General features: G+C 43.2%; 3 protein-coding genes across 7 annotated transcripts; all 3 read left to right on the forward strand.

Moving 5' to 3' along the window:
- The first annotated feature begins 8,120 nt into the window (after positions 1–8,120).
- Positions 8,121–15,549, forward strand: LOC115690941 (ABC transporter B family member 28). 3 transcript variants are annotated; one of them, XR_004006921.2, is made up of 17 exons: positions 8,121–8,626; positions 8,802–8,989; positions 9,709–9,732; positions 10,159–10,260; positions 10,521–10,611; positions 11,207–11,307; positions 11,419–11,469; positions 11,554–11,682; positions 12,425–12,487; positions 12,576–12,855; positions 13,247–13,395; positions 13,494–13,583; positions 14,467–14,601; positions 14,695–14,751; positions 14,815–14,871; positions 14,994–15,288; positions 15,388–15,549. XR_004006921.2 is itself a non-coding variant. In XM_030617446.2 (16 exons), the coding sequence occupies exons 1-16, from the start codon at positions 8,191–8,193 to the stop codon at positions 15,228–15,230; spliced, it is 2,190 nt and encodes a 729-aa protein (XP_030473306.2). In that variant the 5' UTR covers positions 8,121–8,190; the 3' UTR covers positions 15,231–15,549. The 3 variants fall into 3 exon arrangements, 2 of the variants coding, with proteins under 2 accessions (XP_030473306.2, XP_056158803.1); XM_030617446.2 differs by having other exon boundaries at positions 14,994–15,549; XM_056302828.1 differs by having other exon boundaries at positions 13,247–13,368; positions 14,994–15,549.
- A 621-nt stretch (positions 15,550–16,170) lies between these two features.
- On the forward strand, positions 16,171–18,265 carry LOC115690942 (uncharacterized). Of its 3 annotated transcripts, none has more exons than XM_056302835.1 (3): positions 16,171–16,320; positions 16,744–17,254; positions 17,858–18,265. In XM_056302835.1, the coding sequence occupies exon 2, from the start codon at positions 16,766–16,768 to the stop codon at positions 17,231–17,233; it is 468 nt and encodes a 155-aa protein (XP_056158810.1). In that variant the 5' UTR covers positions 16,171–16,320; positions 16,744–16,765; the 3' UTR covers positions 17,234–17,254; positions 17,858–18,265. The 3 variants fall into 3 exon arrangements, with proteins under 3 accessions (XP_056158810.1, XP_056158811.1, XP_030473309.1); XM_056302836.1 differs by having other exon boundaries at positions 17,898–18,265; XM_030617449.2 differs by lacking the exon at positions 17,858–18,265 and having other exon boundaries at positions 16,744–17,399.
- A 1,897-nt stretch (positions 18,266–20,162) lies between these two features.
- On the forward strand, positions 20,163–24,313 carry LOC115690933 (zinc finger CCCH domain-containing protein 48-like). The gene is made up of 9 exons (XM_030617434.2): positions 20,163–21,080; positions 21,206–21,301; positions 22,158–22,247; positions 22,398–22,499; positions 22,670–22,816; positions 22,942–23,061; positions 23,140–23,199; positions 23,729–23,826; positions 23,918–24,313. The coding sequence occupies exons 1-9, from the start codon at positions 20,634–20,636 to the stop codon at positions 24,045–24,047; spliced, it is 1,290 nt and encodes a 429-aa protein (XP_030473294.1). The 5' UTR covers positions 20,163–20,633; the 3' UTR covers positions 24,048–24,313.
- The last annotated feature ends 247 nt before the right edge of the window (positions 24,314–24,560 follow it).

Below are 24,560 nucleotides of genomic sequence, written 5' to 3' on the forward strand. Positions count from 1 at the left end.
CATATGGAAGAGACTTTATGAACAATTTCACTTGTTCATGATCAGTGAGTTGTGGGGTAACCTGGGCGGCCAAGTTTCTCCATCTGGTGGCATACTCTTTGAAGGACTCACTCTTCTTCTTCTTCTCAGCGCGTTCCAGATCGTCACGAGTAAAGGTGACGTCGAGGTTGAATTGATAATGCTTGAGGAATGCATTAGCGGCATCATCCCAAGACTTAAAAGTATCCACATCCTTCGACATATACCATGTCAGGGCTGGCCCCGTCAAACTCGCTTGAAAGGTCTGAATCATGAGGGGTTCGTTGTCAACGTACTGGGTCATCCGCACATGATACATGTGCAAATGATGTCTGGGGCATGAGGTACCGTCATACTTCTCGAATTCCGGCATCTTGAATTTTTTCGTACTTTGACCCGTTTGTATATAGACAGTCAAGTGGGACAAAGATCTTCGGGCCTCAGTAGCTGTTTCAAGCATCTCCTCGACCTTTGCAAGGCGTTTGTCATGTTCTGTCATCGGTACAACTTCAAGTTCAGGCTTCCTGACAGCAAGGGGAAGCAGATCGTCCTCCAGCAGGGGCATTTTACTGTCATTGGCGGAGGCTTTGTCTATTCCAGTAGACGGTGGTGGTGACACCACTTCAATTGCTGCAGGCGTGGGTGTGAGCTTGCCCTGAATGGATTCCACCTGCTTTGTGAGATTTTGGATCGCATTGAGGACCATTTTCATTTTGTCCTCCATGTTATTGAGACGGACATTTTCTTCGGCCATTTTTTGTATCTACCTAAGAAAACGCTGATATGAATGAGTATAATGCCCAATAAAGAATCATTCTATGACTTAGTCATATTATTATTGCATATTTTCTTTATTTGCAAAGAAAAAAATAAGCAAAAAGGGTTTTTATTAATATTAACATTACAGGCGGCGTCCCCGGGGTTCGAACCCCGTTCGCCTCGGACCGTTTGTGCTACATCCCCGGATACCACTGGGCCGAAGGCCGCGGTGGTGTCATTAAGGGGCAAAAAATTTTATTTATAGAATAAAAAACGGTCCGAGCTATATTTAACATTAGTACAACCTAAAAACATTTTTACAGGAGATAACCAAAATCCCTGAACATAATTACTAGGAAATATAAAAGACAGAGGCTTTTAACAAGAGGGTGCCCTTCCCGGATACTCATTTTATAAACGATGGGGAAATCACGGTCTCTCGGAGGCGCTTATTTTTACGGACAAGCTCCGCAATAAGCGTATCCCTGGTATATAGACTGCAATCAACGGGTGGCCTAACAGTAACAAATCAATTGAATAAGTAGGCCGTATATATAAAAAAAAATGAGAAGGGATAGAATATATACCTTTCCTTGAACCATGGCAATCGCAACAACATGCACATGAGGAGTGAGGTTCGATTTCTATCTAGACTGGCTCAGCAACATGAAGTTAAAAGGGTGCCTGACCGTCGCAGTCTCGCGTTGGTGTCAAGTCCTTTTAACCTCGGCCAAATCGAAAGGAATATCTTATAGTCACGCGAATAGCGGCTAAAGATACTTCTTTACGATTTTTAGAAATAAATTTCGGGGAAAAGAAAGGCAACCTCTACATCGCGGGCTCGCGTTCAAGGTCGTATTTTTCTTAACACCATCCTAACATGCCCTATCGCGGCCCAGGTCCGGCAGCGTGGTTGTGTGTGCAACGGTGTAGTGCTAAATCATTAAAGCATGCACAACAAATTATAAACAATCAATTCGAACCTGCAAGAACAAATAACACCTTAATGTCAGTATCGTACCTGGAGTCCTTACTGCCAAACAAAAATCATTTTTGAACAGGATAAAATTTTTGGCCTAAGTCCACTTTAAAAAATGCAAGTCCCCAGCGGAGTCGCCAGTCTGTCGCGACCGAACTCCCGAGCCCTTTTTTATCGAACATGCAAAAAAGGGGGGCTCGCCTGGTACGTGCTAAGTCTAGGTTTGAGACTTAACTCGGGCTCTCCCAAGCCCATACCATATCGCGACTTAGGGTTTAAGTTTCTTAACATGCAGGTGATTTATATCAAGGAGTCGCCACTAATCGATTTGGGGTGGGCCGATTAGAAACCCAAATAGGGTGACGGGAGAATCACCCTATTCTTGCGAACCAGAGATTAACTGAATTCGGGGACTTTGTTACACTAGTTGGATAACTAATGCCCTTTCGGTACCTTTTTACCCTGTTCATTTCTGAAAACATTTGTCAGGCAATTTGGATTGATTTTAGGACCTTTCTCCTAACATGTGAGGTGATCAAGCGAGTGCATAATCAGAAACGATCAGCAGTCAGGAACACAACAATTCATGCAGCCTAAGTAATAACCTTAACTAAGTCAGATGACATTCAAAACACAACGGCTCATGCAATTGTATTAAAAACATGCATAACAATACAACGGTAATAAAAACTATCATGCAAAATACTACCGCGCAATCCTAGGCTTATCTAATTTAAACATGGTAAATTATGCATAATAATACTACAATAAATTAAATATGTAGAATATATCACACAATAAATTTTTTTTTTAAAAGATCTTTTCTTTTTTATTTTAAAAAAAAATTAAATTTTTTTTTTCGAGAAAAAAAAAATAATAATAATAATACAGAAAAAGAAGAAAAGAAATAAAAATTAATTTTTTTATTTTTTATTTTTAAATAATAATAATAATAATAATAATATTATTAAACCGGGTCGGGTTGGATCCGACCCGGGTCAACGGACCCGACTCGAGTGTTGACCCGGGTCAGATCGGTCAATCCGGATCGGGTCGGAACCGACCCGGGTCAACGGATCCGACCCGGGCGTTGACCCGGGTCGGATCTGTTAATCCGGGTCGGTCGGAACCGACCCGAGTCAACGGATCCGACCCGGGCGTTGACCCGGGTCGGATCTGTTGATTCGGGTCGAATCCGACCCGAACATACAGACCCGCGGGGAGGGGGGCGCCGGAGAGGCCAAAATTGGCCGTCCGCCGGCTGACCCAGGCCAGCGCCGCCCCCAAATCGCCCGACTAGGACCGCCTGTGGGCTGTGCCACTCACCTGAGTCGCCGTCGGACCACCGTTCGCCGGCCGGCGATGAAACAAAAACCAGCCTGGTTGAGGCATTTCGTCGAACGCCTGGCGGGTGCGTGGAAAAATGAGGGATTCGGACCTCCTCCGTCGATCCGGTCGACTCCGGCGGCTTTGGTTCACCTCCGACGGCGACTAGGGATCGGGACCGACGACGGTATGGGCCGAGATTCGCGCGAACGGCCGGCGCGAGTCCCGGCCTAACCACGCTAAAAAGCAGGGGAAAACAGAGGGGCTTCTCGGCCGGGGGCTCACCGGTCGACGGCGCATCTGGGTGGCCTTCCGGCTGCTGCGTGGGCGACGGCGACGCTGCTGGTTCTCCTTCTTGCTCCGACGAACACTCGGTTTGCTCTTTCTCTCTCTCTCTCTCTATTCTCACTCTCTCTGTTTCGCCGACCGGGGGCTCTCTCTCTCTCTCTGTGTCGCCGCCGTCGGCTCGGCGACGGGGATGGATGGCTGAGACGCGGTGGCCGCCGGATGAGCTCTCCGTCTCTCTGTCTCTCTCCGTCTCCCTCTTTCTCTCGGCTCACGCTCTCTCTCCAGCTGCTCTGTTTCTTTTGTCAAACGGCCGACCCGGGGGTGTTTCCGGGGGTTGCCGGTCGGCTTGCTGGAGATGGCGAGACCGGCTGGGACCTGCGAAACGCTCCCAGGCTCCTCTCTCTTCTCTGTTTCACTCTAATTCTCTCTAGGTCTCTCTCGGACTCTCTGTTTTCTCTCAAAATTGGCCGACCCGTTCTCCCTCTCTCTTTCTGTCTTTCATAGCCGACGACGATGAGTCCGGGCCCGGCCGCGTCGGCGTGACGATGGCCTGCACCGGCCTACGCCACCCCACGACTTTCGTGGCTATGGCAGGCCGGTGTAGAGCAGGGGGACCGCTCAATGTGCAGAGACAGAGAGGAGAAGGAGAGAGAGAGAGAGAAAAAGAGAGACTGGGAAACGGGGGGAGAAGGGATTGGCCTTAATGGCCAGTCCCTGTGGCATGCTGCCCTGGTCCTGCTCTGGCCGGATGGGGACGGGGCGGCCGCGCTCAGCCGCTCGTCGCCTCTGCGTCAGCGGCAGAGGAAAACAGGGGGAAGGAGAGCGACGGCTTGGCGAGGGGGAAGAAGAAAGAGGGCAGCTGGGCCGGGCGAGGCCCAGCTGGCGCGGAAGAAGAAAAAAAGAAAAAAGAGAATGGGCTGGGCCGCGCGGGGAGAAAGAAAAGAAAAGGAAAAGGGAGCGGGCCGGGGGAAAGAGAAAGAAGGTCGGGCTGGGCCGGCCTTGGCCTGGCCCGATCTGATTTTTTTTTTTAAATTAATTTTTTTTTTTGAATTTTTTTTATTTTTATTCTAATAGACCATATTAATGCAAAATGTGCCTAATGTCTATATGCAATGCAATGCATTTAAATAGAAATAATTTTTTTGCTTAGGAATTAATGACATTAATTCCTAAATTTTTGTGTAATTAATTTTGGGCAAATTAAAAATAGGTGTCAACATTATCGAAAATGTTTGATTTTTCTATTAAAATAGAAGACAATAAAGAGGATTCGTGGGTGGATGTTGACCAACGATCTCCTATTATGAACTCATATGCTCGTTGTTCCTTTGTGAAAATTTCACGCGACACCCGCTCTCATAATGCTTGATCGAAATGCCATCGAATATGTTATCTCTTCTCCTCATGTTACCTCCTTAGTCACCTCATGCTCAATCGCCGTCCTTACCAGCAAAATTGTGGCCATTGCAGTCGGGCCCGACCACCATCGCCTGTCAAGCTACACCACATCCCGTTGCTGCTGCTTACTATTTTCTGCTTGTCTTTCCCCCGTGTTCCTGTTCTAATCCTCTATGTTGTTTTTTATTCTACTTTTTTTGTGCTAGACTCGTCCGTTAGTCTCGACCGCTTCTCCATGGACGTCAAGCACTGCGACCGTGGAGGGGCAATCACCAAGTTTAGAGGGAGAAAATTGGGGGAGAGAGATGAGGGGAAGAAGGGGGTCGCTATTGAGACAGCAACGGCGGTGGGGGCACTAGTGGAGCTGGGCGACGATAAGGTAAGCGTAGGCCGTGGTAGTGAGTATACGCTTATTGTCATCTCTTACTTGGGAACAGCAAACGAGACTAACTTGGAAGATAGTTATTACTACTAGTCATTTTCATTTTTCACAAACATATGTAAATTGTAAAAATCACTCGAAAGCCAAGTAGTACCCGCCTCCATCATAAAGATCATTAGTAATCCTCTAACACAACCCTTCTCGACTCTCTCAGTTCGTCTTCCTTATTGTCAGTTCGATTCTTCTTCGACCACGCTTCACGCGTACCACAGTCGCATGCGTTGCGACGCCAGCCCTCGCTATCGTTTCACCTTGCAAGGAAGACTTCGTCATTGGCCGACCGATGTGCCACTTCGCCATCATAGTCAGAGTGACATAGCACAAGTTGCCGCACATTCCGCCGCCCTACCTCCAATCCTCGGCCAGCCCTCCACAATGAAACGATGACGACGTCGCTTAACTCAACACTGGTGCGAAACACCAGTGCAGATAGCTCAGTACCGCGCCACAGGTACTTGAGCAAGTTGTTCAGCTAAGGCACGGGCTCACGAGATCGGAACCAACACGAGCTTGACAGATTGGCTAGCTTTCAAGGCCCGACTTGTGTCGCCGCCCTTGCCTATCACCCTGCCATACCACCATCGATGCAATGCTTTGCCAGGTTGATCTCGGATACTCGCGAGCCGAGTCGGACTTAACCCAATTGCTCGAGTTGCAGCCATGCACTTAAACAACTCCCGGTAGCTTCCTCCGACGATCGGCCACCTCCAACTTCGACAAAGTTGACGGTTCTCCTCGCCAGCTTGAGGCTGTCCCGGTCGAGCACTCTTCTTTGCCCCCTTCGCCTTTTGCTTCGAATGAGTTAAATGAGTTTAGTTTTCTTTCAAAAGGCTAACTTTTTTACAATCAGTCAAACCAAACCCCTCCCAAAATATATGATATTGGTGTTAGATTCAGATCTACAACCAGAAACCAGATCAAAGGCTTATGCAGAGAACAACGCCCTTAATTTTTTTTCTTTTCTTTTTGGTTCTTGAGATATTTGTGAAAAAATGAAAACGATAATTGGTGGAGCCCGCCACCTTCTTTTATATAATAATTTTGACAGTATAGTACTTCTTTTTTTTGGTTCGAAACAGTACAGTACTCCACATGATAAAGGATACACATGACTAAGTTGACAATTTGAATAGTGGACATATTTTTAATAAGGACTTGAAATGAACCGTTTTTTCAAAAGAAAATAAGATGAAATTTTTTGAATTAAGGTATGAATTGAAGCCATTTTCTTAAGATATGGTCTAAAGCGAACTTATTTCAAATAAGGAATTATCTTAAATAAGGGCCGAGCTAGCGGTCGGTGTTCCGGCCACAGTAATAAAGGCACTTTTGCTCAAAAAAAAATGTTCCGCTTAAAAAATGGAATTCCCTAAAACAGAAAACCTCCAAATTGTTGGTTTCCTTATCGTCTGCCATTCCTTCCTTTGCTTGGTTTCTCCTGCGTTTGCTTCGTTTTTTTCCGTTTCTTCATTTCTTGTTTGTTCTTTTCTTATTTCTCCAGAATTTTTTCCAACAAAAATGCAAAGTTATTCTGACAGCCATAAGCTGATACAGATTGTCTTTCATTTAATCTAATTTGAAAAGTTCAATTTAACCGCTGCTTGTTCAATCTTCATGTCAAGTCCGTGTATATGTTGATGTCTTTCTTTTGCTGGCCCAATATCCTAAAAAATCCCAAACTCTAGCTTCAATTCTTCTATCCTAAATTTTTTTTTTTTGTGTAAAAGAGAAACTCCCAACTCAAGAACCCAATTATCCGATCAAAAAAAAGGAAATAACCCAGTTCTTTGTGCAAAATCAAGCAAACCGAACCGCCTCATTTATCCGCTTTTTTTTAGTTGAAGGGCGGAGGCAAACCCCATTGACTCGCCCACCTCGCTCACTCTCAGTCTCTTGCCCTCCAATTTGCTCTCTCTTGCTCTTGCCTCCCTCTCTCGCCGTAGCCACCACCACAGTCTCACTGGCTTGTCATTGTCCATTTTCCTTACCATGCCGTGCTCGCCGTCGTCTTTTACTTTTCCTTTTTTTTTGAGATTGATTAGAAGTTTCGGAAATTTCCCTTTTTAAGTCTTTGAAGAGCAATCAACTGTGCATGATCCTTTACCATTTTTGCGAATATCCATGAGTTTACATGATGTTTCTACCAGATTCTTCGCATGAAAATTCATGTGCTTTCTTATAAGTTAAAACATTGCATGGGTCAAGCATGCATCAACACTTACGGATATTCGCAAACATGCCATTCTTGGGCTTAATGCATGCACGAACATTGTCATCAAGTAGTAAAAGATGGCGATGAGTGTGGGCAAGACAGTGATTAAACCATCAAGCATCCCCCCTAATTCCTGTAACAAAAATCCTACCCCTTGTCAATATACTTATAATCCAACTTACAAATAGAAAAAATCCCAGAACGACACCCGACTAATCCCAAGTTGACCATGGAATTAGTCCGAGACCGGGCTAAAAAATGTCAGTTCTCAATTTCACAATCGATTTGGTTTCAAGATTAACAACTTTCAAGTTTTACAAATTGGGAAACCGATTCTAGCTTGATAGGTTTTAGGACTTAGGATAGGGACCGATCATCTCTACTGTGAGATGCGAGTGCTAGCCAGACGACGAAAATTTGGCCGACCATGGAGCTGTACCCTTAGTTAAAGCTAAATTGAGCCTTTTAAATTTTTATTCGCGATAAGATCCATTTAGGTCCGTTTTCTAAGAATAGCAAGCCAAATCGAGCGAGGATCTAATCGGGACGGAAAAGTTACATTTTCTTTCCTTGTTGTTTGCACCGAAAAAGTTCAAAGAAAAAGACAAAAAAAAAATTGAAAGTACGATATTCTCACTCTCACACATCCGTCTCGACACGAGTCTATCCCAGAAAACTTCGGACAACTCCCTCCCTCTTCCTCCGTCTCTCTTTCGTGCGTGCGTGCGTGCGTGCGTTTTGTTCTTCTGTCCTCGTAACCCATCATCAATGGCTTCTGCAACTCTTCCTCCTCTTCTCCGACCTCCCCTCACTCGCCTCCGCACGTGCAGACTCCACGCGGCCAGAACCGGACCCAAACCCGAACCGGGCCGTGCCCTCGCCTTCCCACCGATTCCGTTCGCGCTCTCTGTAGACGGAGGAGGAGGAGGAGGAGGAGTAGGAGGAGGGAGGAGAAGAAGTATAAGAGGGAGCAGCTCAATCGCGCGGGCATACGTCACGGGGCCCGCCTCGGACCCGATCGTCAGCGAGCCCGACCCGAAGTTCGACGGCAAGGACTCCGGCGACGAGGAGCCTCGGCCGAGGGACGTGATTACTTGGGGGCTTCTGTGGAGCTTGCTGGCGGAGCACAAGCTCAGGCTGTGCGCCTCGGCGGTCGCTCTCGTCGGCTGCACCACCTGTACTCTCTCCATGCCCATCTTTTCAGGTATTCCTCCGTAACGCAACTGTGGAGTTCGATGGCTTATGGTACGACGAAGCCTCTTTTTTTGTAGTAGAGAGCGATCGTGTGAGGCTGAAGTTTCGAGGTGCTGCTATTGGTATTTGACGCATTTTCGCTGTCGGTTTCGATTGACGACGTTTGGATTGATTGATTATGGTAGGGAGATTTTTCGAAGTGCTCATTGGTGTGAGACCGGAGCCGCTGTGGAAGCTCCTCGGCAAGATTGGGGTTCTGTATATGTTGGAACCGGTTTTTACAGTTTTGTTCGTTGTGAACATGAACACTGTGTGGGAGAAGGTTATGTCGACCATGAGAGCTCAGTTATTCAGAAGAGTTTTGATCCAGAAGGTAAATGCAGTCATTCCCTTCTCGATTGAGATGCAGAATATTGCATATGTGATTACAGTATCGATTTCTTCTTCCTTTCACTATATTTTATACTACATTACTGGCAAAGAACAAAATCGAGACATTACTGTTTTAGATATTCTGTTCTGAACTAAATTTAAGTGAATGTAATGGAAAACATTCTCCCATCCAAAAAAATCCCCCCACCTTAAGATCCTTCGTTTTTATTCTCAAACCCAGAAATCTTGCTTCGGGAAACTTTTGTGTGGCACGTTGTGTTTCTTCAACGAAGCCAAAAGATTTTGACAAGTAGAGCATCAATTAAGAAAAGCAATAAGAGAGAGGCATGCTGGTTAGATGAGGGGGAGAAAACAGTTTTCCTGCTAAAGAAGTTGCAAAGGAGCTTGTACAGACGCAAAGTTGGTAGCCCTATTGTTCTTCAAATAAATAAAGTTTTCTGCCTTTTGGTCCCCTCCCAAAAGAGAGCGTTTTCCATCCTTTCCCTGTTGTATCCTTTCACCAGAGAGTTGTCGTGAACCATATGCAAATATTGGACCATCAGGTTGATGGACTTTCTGTAAACTTGTTGAAGTGCTTTAACTATTAGGGTCAATCCTAATTAGTGCTTTTTCTATATCACTGTTTTACGTCACTGGTTAGGTTTCTGCGACTATGCCATCGCCATAGATTCTTGACGTGTTACTGTTGCTTCTGTGCAGGTGGAATTCTTTGATCGCTACAAGGTGTGCTAACTAATCCTTTTTCGGTTACGCCCAAGAAAATATTATGTGGACAATGGAAAGACAGCTGTATCTTTTTGTATCTTATAAAGTTGAGGTAGTATTGGTTCTAGTGAGACATGAGACAGATCAGATGCCGAAATCAATTAGATTTATCCAGGATACTCGTTGAGGAACTATAGCAAATAAATGGAACTTGTTGGTTTGCCAAATAGACAAACAAACCTATTGTGAATTATCATTTCAAACTTAAACTTTTATTCTTCATCCTCTTCCCCCAGAATCCTTGCTCAGCTTATTGTCTCTGCCTTTTGTTTCTTTCATCTTGGTACACAAGTAGACATATTAAAGATACTTGAGTTATATCCGCAGACCTAAGCTCTTTCAGTGATAATATTGCCATTTGATTAACAACATGGCCATCTACAGGTTGGAGAACTTACTGGTTTGTTGACTTCTGATTTGGGTTCCCTGAAAGGTGTTGTGAGCGAAAATATCTCAAGGGATCGTGGATTCAGGGCGCTTTCTGAGGCAAGCTACTCTACATTAAGAAAAATGTGAGCTTAAGTTGCTTAACTGTGAGCATGTGCAATAATCATCTCTCACTCTGATGATATTTGCTTGTCTTCTTATACCGTACGACAGAACTGGCCCAACTCTTTGACTGGCAGAATAGAACTATTATCACGTGTGCTCGGAAGCATGCTTTCTTACATCCTAATCTGAGCTTGCTATTTATTGGAGTTCTCCGCAATAACTATAGTTTTAATTACATGTCCTTATACTTGTAGGTTGTTGGGACGATATGCATTCTCTTTACTCTCTCCCCCCAACTTGCACCAGTTCTGGGCGTGTTGATGCTGACCGTATCAGTATTTGTTGGTAATCTTTCTTTGAGACTGAAACAAGCTGGCACTTCAGTGTGTGATTCCCCTTTTGTACTCATTATTCCTCATTGTTTTTGGGAATGAAAGATGGTTCAAATTGAAATTTGGTTGTTTTCGAATAAAAGATATATGTGATAGAGGACGACAAGAGGTCTTATAAATAATTTCAAGTTTTCAACCATGATTTTTTTGAATAAAAAGAGTGAGGATAATATGAGAAGTCATATAAGTAAATTCAACCATGAATGCCTAAGAATTAGCCTATAAACATTTGATGATGAACTTTATAGTTTGGATTAAAGGAACAGAAATTTTTATCAACCAAGATTTTTCAACTCTATTTTCAGTAATGATTAACAAATGAAAAATCTGTAAACTTTCAGTTACCATTTATTCAATTTGATTCTGGCTAATCACAACTCTTTTTTTCATGATCATTCTTCTTAAGAGCTTCTAAAATTTCCTCTATCAGTAGTGACCTTATCCATCTTGCTTTCAGAGACTTTACGTAGGCCTCTGTCCTTTTGATGGTGGTTTTGCCCACTATACCTCTTTTCTTTTAATATTGAGTGTTCCTCAATTTTTTTTAGCTGTATACAAAAGATCAACTGTACCTGTTTTTAAAGCTCATGGTTTGGCGCAAGCATCCATAGCAGATTGTGTCACAGAAACGCTGTCTGCAATTCGCACAGTAAGTGGAGATATCGAAGTGATGTATGATTGCAGCAGCTCGTCAGTGTTCTTATTTGGGATTTAGTTATGCAGATACTGATTCCTAATTTATTTGTTAATATTCTGACAGGTTAGATCGTTTGGCGGTGAGAAGCGGCAAATGATGATATTTGGTAGTCAGGTTTGGTGTAAACCCTTAAGCTGTTATTTTGCTGATGGAGGAATCTCCTCGATGTTCTGAGTGGACTTCATATTTTCTTTGCAGGTTCTGGCGTATCAGAACAGTGGCATGAAGATTGGCTCTTTTAAATCTGTCAATGAATCTCTGACTAGAGTTGCTGTTTATATTTCTTTATTGGCCTTGTACTGTCTTGGAGGAAGTAAAGTGAAAGCGGTGAGCATACCGTAAACATAAATCAACTTGTTGTCCGAACATAATCTTCACATTCTAACAAAACCTAAATCTCCACATTTTTGTTGGTGCATATGCTGGCTAATTGGTATAATTATCTGCCTTGAAGGTGGGAATATAGGTTTTTTTTAGTCTACAAATTGTATGTGTATCACTCAGATGTTTTCTCTTGGAAGTTAAAACTGGAAAAAGAAACATGCATGCATCTTGTGCAAAAGACACTTTGTTTCCTCTGATTGCAAGAAAGAACAGTTGGGTTCTTGTTTCAAGAAGATGGTCTCTTTGTAAATACTTGCCACCACGAGGGCTTTCTGTTCCTCCACCTGTTGTTGTCATCAGCGGAGCAGATGAGACAGGCAGAGTATTATCTTATAGGCACAGACTATGAAGTTGGCTTGTCCTCATCCAACTTCTGGTTACGCCATCAGTCAAGATAATTACTTAGCTTGTTTACAACCTAAAAGCTTCCTATGACCTCTAGTAGTGTTTGGAATTCTATTGTGTGTTTATGCTTCAGATTAAAGGTACCATAAAAGTACGGATTCAACTCATTATCAAGCAGATGTGCCCTACTTGTTAGCTCTCAATTTACAGATGGGCAAGAGGTTGCTGTATACTGGCTATTTTCTACCTTTATATATATATATATAATGTGTGTGTGTGTGTGTGTGTGTGTCTGTTTACTGAAGCTTAGATTGATTTCAAATTTCCACGTTGCTCGTAGGGTGCTATATCAGTGGGGACTATGGCATCCTTTATTGGATATACCTTCACGTTAACATTTGCTGTAAGCTCTTCCTTCCTTTAGCATTCTCATGCATTGTCTTTTTTCTTTTCTTCCCTCTCTTTATTAAGTGATGGATAATCATCTTCAGGTTCAAGGACTTGTCAACACTTTTGGTGATCTTCGTGGCGCTCTTTCTGCTGTTGAAAGGATTAACACTGTTTTGTCAGGTGTAGAAATTGATAAAGCCCTTGCTTATGGGTTAGAAAGAGAGATGCATATAAAAGAATCACATGATGAAAATCACAAACTATTCCTGGTCAATGGGTTTGATGAGGAAGTTCTGTCACCTAGTATGCATTACATGTCAGCCTTGAAATCAGCTAGCAGTGTTTGCAGTTTAGCATGGTCAGGCGACGTGACTCTTGAAGGTATCGTAAATCATCTGTGCATTCTCTTTTAGCTTCGATAAAGTTGTCTATCTTATGTTTCATGTATGTCTTCTCTCTTCTCTCTTTGATATGTGCAAAAGAAATTCTAGAAATGACATCAATAATAAAATAGTTGTCTCAGGAGAAATTTAAAATGTGGGTTCCAGAGAATGGGTCAGTTTCTCAATCTCAGTGGTAGTATAAGATATTTTTCATTGTTTGCTCTCAAGCTAAAAAATATTTAAAATAGTGTCCTGTTAAAATTTCAATTGCGGACTGTTGAACATTAACCATCTTGCAGCATGATTAAATTGGAGTACGTCTTTTCTTTTTGAGTACTTGACTTTCTTTATAAGAAACCACTCTTGTAATGACTTACCAATTTCTGCAGATGTGCACTTCTCATATCCCTTAAGGCCTGACATGGAAATCCTGAGTGGCTTAAATTTGACACTTAAATGCGGGAATGTGACTGCTCTGGTCGGACCAAGTGGTGCAGGAAAAAGTACAATTGTACAGCTACTGTCTCGCTTTTACGAGGTTTACTAATAAGTATTTAGCATTTCCTATCTCCTTGTTTAACACTAAATCCTTGTATCATCCTTGAAAAGTCTTTTACTTGATTTTAATTTATACAGCCAACCAAAGGTCGCATAACTGTTGCAGGAGAGGATGTACGAACATTTGATAAACGTGAATGGGCCCAGGCTGTTTCCATCGTAAATCAAGTATTTTCTCGAATCTTTAATCTGTGTTTTACGATTTAAGGATCATATGAATCAATTCGGGGGATTACTTATTTACCGTCTTCAATTTGTCGTCTCCGTTGTGATTTAGTTAACATCTGCAGTGACTATCGTCTGACATTAAAATCAGCAATAAGAAATCAAGTTGGTGACAATTGACATCTAGAGGAGCATTTCTTCATCAGGCGCCCCTGGTGTTGTTCTACTTTAATGATTCTGAATTTTGTTGACTAGATCTTCTCAGGGTTCTGTAAATGTCAGTTTTGTCTTGCCATGATTACAAGTGACAAGTGAGACACATTTCTGAGTATATACTCACTTTCAGGTTGGACCTGTTGCCTTTGCATGTTCTTGTTACATGTGAGTGGACTGGGCGTGAGTGTATTAAAAGCACTGAAAAACCCAAAACAGCTTAACTCTAGTCGGTATTTGTAATCGGGAAGTTCTTGTAGGATAGAGATCAGTCTCGTTTTTGGGATTGGTGCTGTATTTTATCCGGGCGGGTTTGTTTCTTCTAAGTATATACTCATTTTCAGGTTGGACCTGTTGCCTTTGCAGGTTCTTGTTACATGTGAGTGGACTGAGCGTGAGTGTATTAAAAGCATCAAAAAACCCAAAACAGCTTAACTCTAGTCGGTATTTGTAATCGGGAAGTTCTTGTAGGATAGAGATCAGTCTCTTTTTAGGATTGGTGCTGTATTTTATCTGGGCGGGTTTGTTTCTTCTTGCATAGTGTGCTGTTCCATTTGACTTTTATAAGAAATAGCCATTTAATTTAACTTCTACACTTTGCAGTATTCTTGATTTGGATAAATCCTCCTGATTTACTCCTAAACAATACAAAATAAATACGTATATGGTGCAGGAACCTGTTCTTTTTTCTGTGTCTGTTGGAGAAAATATTGCTTATGGCCTTCCAGATGATAACGTTTCCAAGGATGATGTGATAAAGGCAGCCAAAGCAGCTAATGCTCATGAGTTCATAATTTCTCTTCCCCAGGTCTTTCTTACTCTTCCAACTGCATCCTCATGTTTTACTTTCGTAGTTGACCACTCCTATACATTGTCTGCTAAATGTTTTTCTTGTTGAAAGGGTTATGACACATTAGTTGGCGAGCGAGGAGGCCTTCTAAGTGGAGGCCAGAGGCAGGTAAGAGAAAGTTTGGTTGTGAATTTGTGAGAGAGAGATTGACGCTTTGTTTTTGACCTGCAGAGAGTTGCTATTGCCAGAGCTCTACTAAAGAATGCTCCAATACTAATACTGGATGAGGTAGGTCTCTTTTGCTTCTTTTTGGTTCCCAACGATAGAAACTCTAAAGAGAAAAGGGTTGGGGGGGGAGCGGGGGGTTTCATTCTTTTTGTTCAAAATGTCGTTGATGTGCTTTGATGCAGGCAACCAGCGCCTTGGATGCGGTAAGTGAGCGCCTTGTCCAGGATGCCCTAAACCATCTGATGAACGGGCGAACGACATTGGTGATTGCTCATAGATTGAGTACGGTTCAGAATGCCCACCAAATTGCACTTTGTTCAGATGGGAGGATTGCAGAACTGGGGACTCACTTTGAGCTCTTGGCTAAGAAGGGTCAATATGCTGCCTTAGTTGGCACACAGAGGCTGGCTTTTGAATGATCCTAGAGTTCCTTATAAGGATCGATGTTTTACATGTCGCTTGAAAGGTGCTTGAAAGGTGTGCGAGTCACAAGATGATACCTTTCTCGGTCATTTGGCAAACAAGTGTTAAGTCCCCACATGCAGCTTCATTCACGCCCCCTCTGCTGTACTGCAGATGAGAAAGCAAAGTGACGACAGTTTCTCGTTCAAGAGGATCGGCCTCTCTACTCTTTTCACCGCATTCTGCAATAGGTGACCGTGGACCGTTTTGGCGGCATCATATCGCATATACCTCACAGTACATATTATTAATAATATCTGACTATATTTTGCATTATACGGAGTCGAATGCGCTAACTTACCTTGTCCTCTGATTATCATCCGCGGTCTAAAGCGTGGTAACGAAGATCTCATCCACTTTTTTCTGTCTTCTGTGGCTCATACGGAGCGCGCTATGTTAGTGATTGTGAATCAGATAGTGCTCTTTAAAATGGGTAAACTATTCTCAAATGCACTGTAGGCTTGTTAGGTTTTTCATAACCAAAAAAAATAAAATTTCAGGGACTGGCAAGGTTGTGAGGCACAAATGAATAGTCTATAATCTATTTATTTAATAAAGCAAATCGTAAAAGACAATCTCAATCTCAAATAGTAATGAATTCGTTGAAAACTGCATATAAAATTATCAGACATGAATCATGCCTTCATGATGCTATATGAGGGACAAAATTGCAACTCAAAAGCTAGTTACTTCAAACAAGACCGTGTCGAATTGGAGAATAACTTAGAATACGTTTAAGCACAATTGTATTTGCTTGTATTTTCCTACTAATGTGTTGTATCGCGTTCGGATATGGGCTAAGAATTTAAAGGGTAAAAAAGCATGACATGGAACAGGCCTGACCGACAGGATTGGATAAGGCCCACGAATGTAGACAGAGAGCAGACCCAGAAGAAATTACCTATGACAAAGCTGTCTTCTCCTTCGCCTGGCCTGACCTGGCCTGGGATGGATGATGCGGATGAAACTATTCCGCCACCCGCAACTGCAAGCCCTGCGTCAGTGAGCTGAGCATCAGCACCTTCTCCTCACTGACACTCGACCAAGGTGCTTCTCTCTCTCTCTCTCGTCGCCGAATCTTCTTTGCGAATGAATGCGTGCTTTTTGATTAGTAATCTCGTTAAGATGTTCAGAAAGGGAAGCGATTTTGTTTCAATTTGGTACTACGACCTACTGTCGTCCCTGCTACTCGCCGGGCTTCACCTTCGATTTGGTTCTTCCATGTGGATAGAATATGCCGTCTGTGTTCGTTCATTTGGTCTTCACACCATGTTCTGGATTGCGAAAAGCTCGAACACAAGTTGAATATCTGGAACATTGCTGTCCAATTCGGTTGGAGATTGGCCTGTTTTGCGAGAGTCTAGTTGCCCATTCGTCCCTCTTTGACAAGCTCCTTGAAATTTAGGCCTTTTCGCGACCTTTCTCTAGTTCTCTTTTTTCATTGAAGTGATTTCGATTTCTCTGTTATAGGTAAACCCTTCCAGCGTCTGGAATGGCGCATCCTTTGAGCCTAGCTACTCCGGGGGTCTTTAAGTGGGGCTCCAGTCCCTGCCCCCGTTCTCCTCGAGGTAAATTCGGGATGCTTGTTTTGAGGGTCCCTTCTGCTTCCTTCAGAGTCCGAGCCGTCCAAGACGATGAGAGGCCTCGCAGACTGATAGACATCATTAGAATTGTCCCCGAGATCTCGAGGAATTACTTCCGTAGTCGTCCTCGGAGAGCGCTCTTCGGTGGGATTTCTCTTCTAGGGGGCTTTTATGTTGCGCAAACAATCTCCTTGTCGTTCGGAGCATTAGGGGTGAACGATGTCATTGCTGCTGTACTCTGTGTTCTCTTGACGGAGTATGTAACCAGGTTTTACTACAGCCGGCCAAAGGTTACTTTCCCCGTCGCTCTTCTCAATAATTTCAAGATGGGTTTCACCTACGGACTCTTCATCGATGCCTTCAAGCTTGCTAGTTAGCACAAGGATTTCAGAGGAAAGGTATAGATGTCAGATGGCAGCATTTTACCGATGTACATATTATAGTGTATGAGAGTACAATCCTCACTCTGTATCCTATCTTGCTTGCTTACTAGCCGCATTAAAGCCTTGTTGATTTATACAATTTTGCTCTGCTTCTATTAGATATCCTGATTGCCACTTGTTGATACAGACATGCTACTCACGTTGATCTGGTATTTACTAAGTGCAATCTATTTCACAAATGAAGCTTTTTCCCTCATTGAATTTGGTACTGAGTTACCTTTGGGGCCAGACCATTAATTTGACATTTTCTTGGGCTGTCCATCTCTTCTATGTTCACCAAGGGCAACCTATGTGCTCACTTCAAGCATTCTGAGTTTGCTTGGTAATGGATGGTCTTCAGATTTCTTGAGTTATGAGACTTGGGCACGGCTCATTTACGAAAATCCGGATCTGTATTTCCTCTCAACTCGAGTGTGTTGGTGCTTATGATTCTGGAAATACTCGTTTTTAGTTGAGTGAATGGAGTGTTCGGTTATCATGGGTGAGCTCTGGAATGTGTGGCAATTTCCTTCACTGAATAACCAATGCTCGAGGTTTCTTCATTTTGCCTTTTCTCAGTCTCGGTTTACAAGACTTACTCTGACTAAACTAGTTCCAGGCAGCAACTTCTTAACATGCCTTGTGAGATTATATCCCTCTAATCCAAAGGCCCACGCGCCCATTCCCGGTGACAAGATTGACTTTCTTAGGAGGTTTGTGGATGACATCTCCTGCTCTCATGGGTAGTTCTGCAGATATGGTCGCAACTTCATTCCTGATGTCAAAAGCATAAGAAACCTCTCTTTGCATCGTGTCGATTTGTTTGGAGCTCCTGCAGTTTTTGGTCTTTTCTGTCATCGTTCTTTTGTTTAGCATGGCATGTTTCCTGAAACTGTAATTGAAAGCTTTGAGCTGCCATGAGTAATAACTATATGCAGCTAACATGATGTGCTCCATTATGGTTTATTATACTCCGTTCTTCCGTAAGCAGAAGTTTTGAAGACCAAATCATATTGCAAAATGCAAAGTCCGAAGTTGAGAGATGGAACAAGAGGTACTGAAGTCGAATCCTGAATCATTACCGGGAGCAGAAACAGTCATTGGTCTATCGATGCTAATGCTTGATTTGGTCGACGCGAGTGAAAAGAATTGAGATGAGACGGGGGGGAGCTAACAAAGCATTCTTTACATTACCATTTGATTGGAGATATTGACGGTGGAGGCATTGAGCTTGATTATCGACTTTGCGACAACATCAAGCTCGATTCATTCGATAATTACTCGCTAATCACTGTCATATTGCATTTCGTAAACTTTCAATTACTTAGATCTAGGCCGCAAAGAGCATAAACGGTCCAACACGTTAATATATAAGGAAGCTCCCACAAACTGACGCTGATGATACTAGAAGGACATTGAATAAACCTTAACAAACTAACTTTTGTTCGTAACTTAGGCTGGGGGTGAACACTGGTCCCAATCCAACCTGAGAACCAGACCGGCCTGTTTTGGGTGATTTCCACTGATTTCGGGAACCAAATTGATATGCCTTGTTTCTCTTTTTTATTTAATTTTTTGGGAGTGGACACTGAACGTGCCGTTTAGTTGTTTTGAAGCGTGCTTCATGGTGAGGCTCGTTATGGTTCGTTCTTTTACTTCTCCTCCAATGCTTTGGCAGCCTTTGGAATATGAAATCTTACGGAAATTTCAAAACTTCTTTTGCAGGAGTTCATATTCATGTAATGTGTCAATCCGAAAGCACCCGATCCGCAAGTATAATATGTTCACGTCAGCCAGTATAGTGCACCATGTAGGTATTAGATCATGGAAGAAAAAAAGATACACCACTGGTTCCGGAGGGGAAAAGTGTCAAAAAAGTCATAAACCTTTTGCATTGATGTCAATTAAGTCCTAAACTTTTTTTTGGTGTCAATTGAGTCCTAAACCTTTTGTCTTTGTGCCAATTTAGTCATTCCGGCTAATTTTGGCCGGATTTTGCTGACGTGGATAATTTTTAATAATATTTTTTCCATTTTTTCTTTGTTTTTTCTTTTTTTTTTCCTTCCCCACCCTCCTTCCTCCAACCGGTCGACGGACCATCGACCGGCCAGAGGCCAGAGACCGACGAGGAGGCCAACCTCGCCTCTAGCGTGCCTCGCCCAGCCATGGCGAGGCTCGCCCTTGCCCTCGCCAGAGGCTGCGAGGTTGCAGGCCGCAACCTCGCGACCTTTGGTGAGGGCTGGAGCCTCGCCCAGCCACCGACGAGGCTCGCCTTCGCCGTCGCTGGCGAGGGCGAGCCTGGCCAGTGGCCGGTGAGGCTCGCCAGACCTCGCTGGGCTCTGGCCTCTGGTTGGTTGCTGGTCTTGCGACCGACTGGAGGAGGGAAGGTGGGGGAGGAAAAAAAAAGAAAAAGAAAAGAAAATAATAAAAAAAAAATAAGTAAAAATTCAAAAAAAATATGAAAAAGATCGTTAAAAGTTGTCTACGTCAGCGCCGCCCGACTAGTTTCCACATCAGTAAAATCCAGCCAAAATTAGCAGGAATGACTGAATTGGCATAAAAATAAAAGATTTAGGACTTGATTGGCACAAAAAAAAAGGTTTATAACTCAATTGGCACCAACACAAAAAGTTTATGACTTTTTTGACACTTTTTCCGGTTCCGGGGACAACTTGGAACTGAACCGGGATCGGCCGATTCGGTTCTCGGTTCCAGGGTGGGAACCGATCACCCTCGGCTTTAGGCAGCGGGCTTGGAGCAGGCACGATCAAAACAAGGAAAGCCCGGCCCGGCCCGGATAGTCCCATGGGCCAATTTTGGTAAAGAACGCATCTCGTAAATCGGACGCGTTGATCATCCCCAGAGCTTTCCTTTCCCCGAATCGTTGCATCATCGTTCCCATATATCGCATCCCCAAAATCTTTGAAGCCCCTGTCAATATCCATAAATTAGGGTTTCTGATCCCAAAATCTCACCCTCTCGATTCCCCTATTCTTTTCGCCTCGATACCTCCGATTCTCCTCCTCTTGATCCCTTCTTTTATGCGACCTCGTTTGTTTATGTTCGATTTTGGATTGTAAGAGCTGCGGGAAAGAAAAGTCGGAGACTTTGCGAAATCCCATTTCGACCTGTCGGAGCAAGAAAGATTGCCGCACATGTTCTTGTTCTTGATAGCGTCTCCGGCGAGAGGAAGAAGCGGAAGCAAGATTCTTGGTAGCCCCGCAGCTCGCTCTCTTGATCGGGCTCATACCCATCTCTTCCTCGTCCCGCGGCGCCGCTTCGATTGATCGCCTTCCCGTAGGAACAGACGCGGGAAGAGGCTTTCGTCGCCGGAGATTTAGAGGCTGTTTGCGTGATGGATTTGGACGGGAATAAGCGCGTGTTTCAGCGGCTCGGCGTGCCGTCCACGGCCTCCGACTCCACGAGGCAGCATCCGCAGCAGCAGCAGCAGCAGCAGAAGGTGTGTTACCACTGGAGAGCGGGCAAGTGCACTAGGCACCCGTGCCCCTTCCTCCACCGAGAATTGCCCGCCCCGGCGCACCAGTCGAGCAACGGGGCTGCTCCGAAGCGGTTCGCGGAGGATTCGGGGTCTCAGTTCTTGCGGAGGGGCACCAAGTTCACGGGCGGGTCCAATTCGTGGGGTCGGGTTCACGGCGGCAATGCCGTGGCGAAGAAGACGGAGAAATTGTGTACTTATTGGGTCCAAGGGAATTGCACTTATGGGGATAAGTGTAGGTACTTGCATTCTTGGAGTTTGGGTGATTGTTTCGATATGTTGACGCAACTTGAAGGGCACCAGAAGGTGATTGATCTGATGTGAATGCTCTTGTATTGTATGATCTGTGATGTAGTTTTAGAATTGCTTTGTCAGTGACAGTGGACTGATTGGTTTTTTTGTTCAAATAAACTCATCTTTTGTGTGAACAGGTTGTGACTGGGATAGCTTTTCCATCCGGCTCTAGTAATCTTTACACTGGGAGCAAGGATGAGACTCTAAGAGTCTGGGATTGTCAGTCTGGCCAGGTTGCGTGTTTTTTTTTTTTTTCCTTTCGGTTTGTATTGCAAAAGTTCTCTGTCTTAGGTGGTTTAACTGTATGGACTGGGTTGTGTGCCCTTAAGCGTTTGAACGCATAAATCGGGGCAATGAGGCTTTGCATTTGGATGAATGCGTTAGGTTTAATGGGACATTTCGCTGTAGCTGTGATTTGCTGATACATTCACCTCTTTGGCAGACCATGGCTGCACGGCATCTATAACATGAGAGTTTGTGGGAGATGTCTGAGTTTTAATGTGATCCTCATATCTATAATGTTATGAAAGACTTTGTTTTTTGAATTAAAAGATTTTATTAAGACAATACCCAGGGGGTACTGTCCATATACAAAACGGCTTCAAATAGAATGTTATCATGGCCTTTTCAGCAATTAAAAAAAATTCTGCTGTTATTGAATTTTTTAGATGAAGATTCCCAAAAGGACGATCTATGTCCTTGCACGTTATTGCTTCTTAGGCTGTCTGTCTAAGAGGAAGGATACTGACAGTTTTTTAACCATCTCCTGTGACCCTTGGAGGACAGATGTGCTTAAAAATGCTTAGAAGAATGTTCTTACCTTGCCTTTTTTTATGGGCTTGTGGGAGGAATTTACTTTTAGGATGCTCTGAAGGGCATTGCAAAATCATATGAAATGCTATGTTTGTGCCCGGTGTTGCTTATATTGTCATTACAACTAAGCACAGTTTTTGCTTGATCATGAGTATTTATTCCAGAAATTTGGTTATGCTGAAGGCATAGAATTATAATTGGAGTCTTGCCTTTGTTCATTTTGTCTGCTGAGTGGAGGTGACTGGACTAGTTCCATTCTTATTGTCCGTCTTGCAGTGTGCAGGTGTGGCCAATCTTGGTGGTGAAATTGGTTGTATGATAAGTGAAGGTCCATGGGTGTTTGTTGGTTTACCAAATCTCGTAAAGGTAAGGTGGGAAAGCACACTCCATTTTTTCCCAATTTCGCTGTATATATGCCTCTCATATCGTTATTAAAATTTTATTTTGATGGTTCTCCATAACTGTATTGGTATTGTGAAGTTTTTGGCCAGTAATAAAGCAGTGGTGATACTGTAGGCATACAACACACAAAATAATGCGGACCTCAGTCTCAGCGGTCCTGTTGGACAAGTTTACGCCATGGTTGTGGGTAATGGCCTGCTATTTGCTGGTATTCAGGTATATCCTTGTTTCTCGGCAGAAGTTAATATGACCACTGGTTTATGTCTTTTTCTGCCTGAAATTGTTGATAGGAAAAACTGTGCCTGTCTTTCTTTGCAGTCCAGTGTGTAGAGTGAACTTAAATTTTTGACCTTTTCCTTTAGTAAAAGAATTTTCTCCTGATGCAGGATGGATCTATCCTCGCATGGAAGTTCAATGCAGCTACCAATTGCTTTGAGCCAGCTGCATCACTTACAGGCCATACCCTTGGTGTGGTTTCATTAGTGGTTGGAGCTAATAGGCTTTACTCTGGTTCTATGGACAATTCAATCAGGGTACATCACATCTCATGACAGTTTTCGGTTATCTAATTTCAGAGGAATGACGTGGATTGTGTCATATGCAGACAAAATTAAGATCTGCCATTTTTATGATCCTTTTTCTGCACTGTTTCATGTAGGTCTGGAATCTCGAAACTCTGCAGTGCATGCAGATTTTGACAGATCATACCTCTGTTGTGATGTCTGTTCTTTGCTGGGACCAGTTTCTTTTGTCATGCTCATTAGACAAAACAATAAAGGTGGGCCACGTCTTAGTCTCTCTTCAAGTTCTGATGTGGCTGTACAATAATTTGATTAAGTAACGCCTTTTTGTGCAGGTCTGGGTTGCCACAGACAGTGGAAATTTGGAAGTGACATACACACACAATGAGGAACATGTATGTTTTAGAAGTTCAATTAGCTAACTCTTATTGCCCTTGTTTTGGATTGATTTCTAGGGGTAGAAACTTGATTGACCACTCAAAACTAAGGATATGAGGAGAATTTTCAGCATCTATGGCCCAGCTTTTACCACAATCTCCTGCAAGGGCTGGGGTATCTTTTAGCTCTGCATGTAGCTGCTTTCTGGGATAATTGTGTACCTTATGTCATTAGTTTATCCTGGTTCATTTGGAAAGCATTTAATTTCAATGGTGTGAATGCTTTATTCAGTGAGAGATTTCACAGTTAATTTCATCGCTATTTTTCTCATCCATTTTAATGATGGGTGGGGGTGTGAACTTTCTGATATGAGAAGTTTTTCTCAGATATTGAACTGTAAAGAATCCAAGACTTTCTTTTGCATTCCTTGTGCTTGCCAATTGTGGAATCTAGCAAAGAGCATCATGAATCTGGCTCATCTTGTCATGTCATCGCGCCTCATGTCATAATCCACTTGCGGAAGTTTAATGGCATTTTATGCTGCAGGGAGTGCTTCATCTATGTGGAATGCATGATTCGGAAGCCAAGCCAGTCTTGATGTGCTCTTGCAATGATAATTGTGTTCGCGTATATGATCTTCCATCGTGAGTTTCCCATCTTTCATTTTCATAATGGAGTTCATCTTAACAAAACATGAAGGAGATTATGACTGATTTGATCTCTCTTTGATCTTAGATTTGCTGAGAGGGGCAAGATTTATGCTAAAAATGAGATTCGAGCAATTGAAGTCGGTCCTGGGGGTTTGTTCTTCACCGGTGATGGAACTGGTCAAGTGAGAGTCTGGAAATGGAGGGACTCACCTTGACAGCATTAATTTGTCCTCGCGACAATCTGTAATATTATTCATAATTTTGCTGTTTCCCGGCCTCTGGAATAATGTGTATGCCTGCAAAAGGAATTAGAAGATGAGAATGGTGGTTTTGTTTTCTTTGTGATAGATAGGATCTCAATACTGTACTTAGCCAGATGTCTATCAGAATTATCAGGTTTCGTTTCGGTTTTTATGAACCTGAGAAGCACCTCCATATGTGAATCTGAAAATTTTAACGGGGTTCAATTTTTCCCAGTCAACCTCCTCCCTTCTTTTGTAAATTTTTTCTGAATTACATGAACATGCTTCTTAGTTAATCCCGTGACAAATCTGTGCGCGGGAGTTGCAGACTTGCAGTAGCAAAACATTAATCTAAAATCGTTGGATTGCATTGAAGGCTGATTACTGATTTCCTAGCTAGCTTAGAATGCAAATACTGGCAACTGTAGTAAGGTCGGAACCCTACCTTGGCGTAATGGTTCTCGGACACAATTTGTTTCTGCCAGA

The sequence above is a fragment of the Syzygium oleosum genome, unplaced genomic scaffold (assembly GCF_021117445.2).
Source record: "Syzygium oleosum isolate NSW1041296 unplaced genomic scaffold, Sole_v2.1 Sole_v2.25, whole genome shotgun sequence".
NCBI classification, from domain to species: Eukaryota; Viridiplantae; Streptophyta; class Magnoliopsida; order Myrtales; family Myrtaceae; genus Syzygium; species Syzygium oleosum.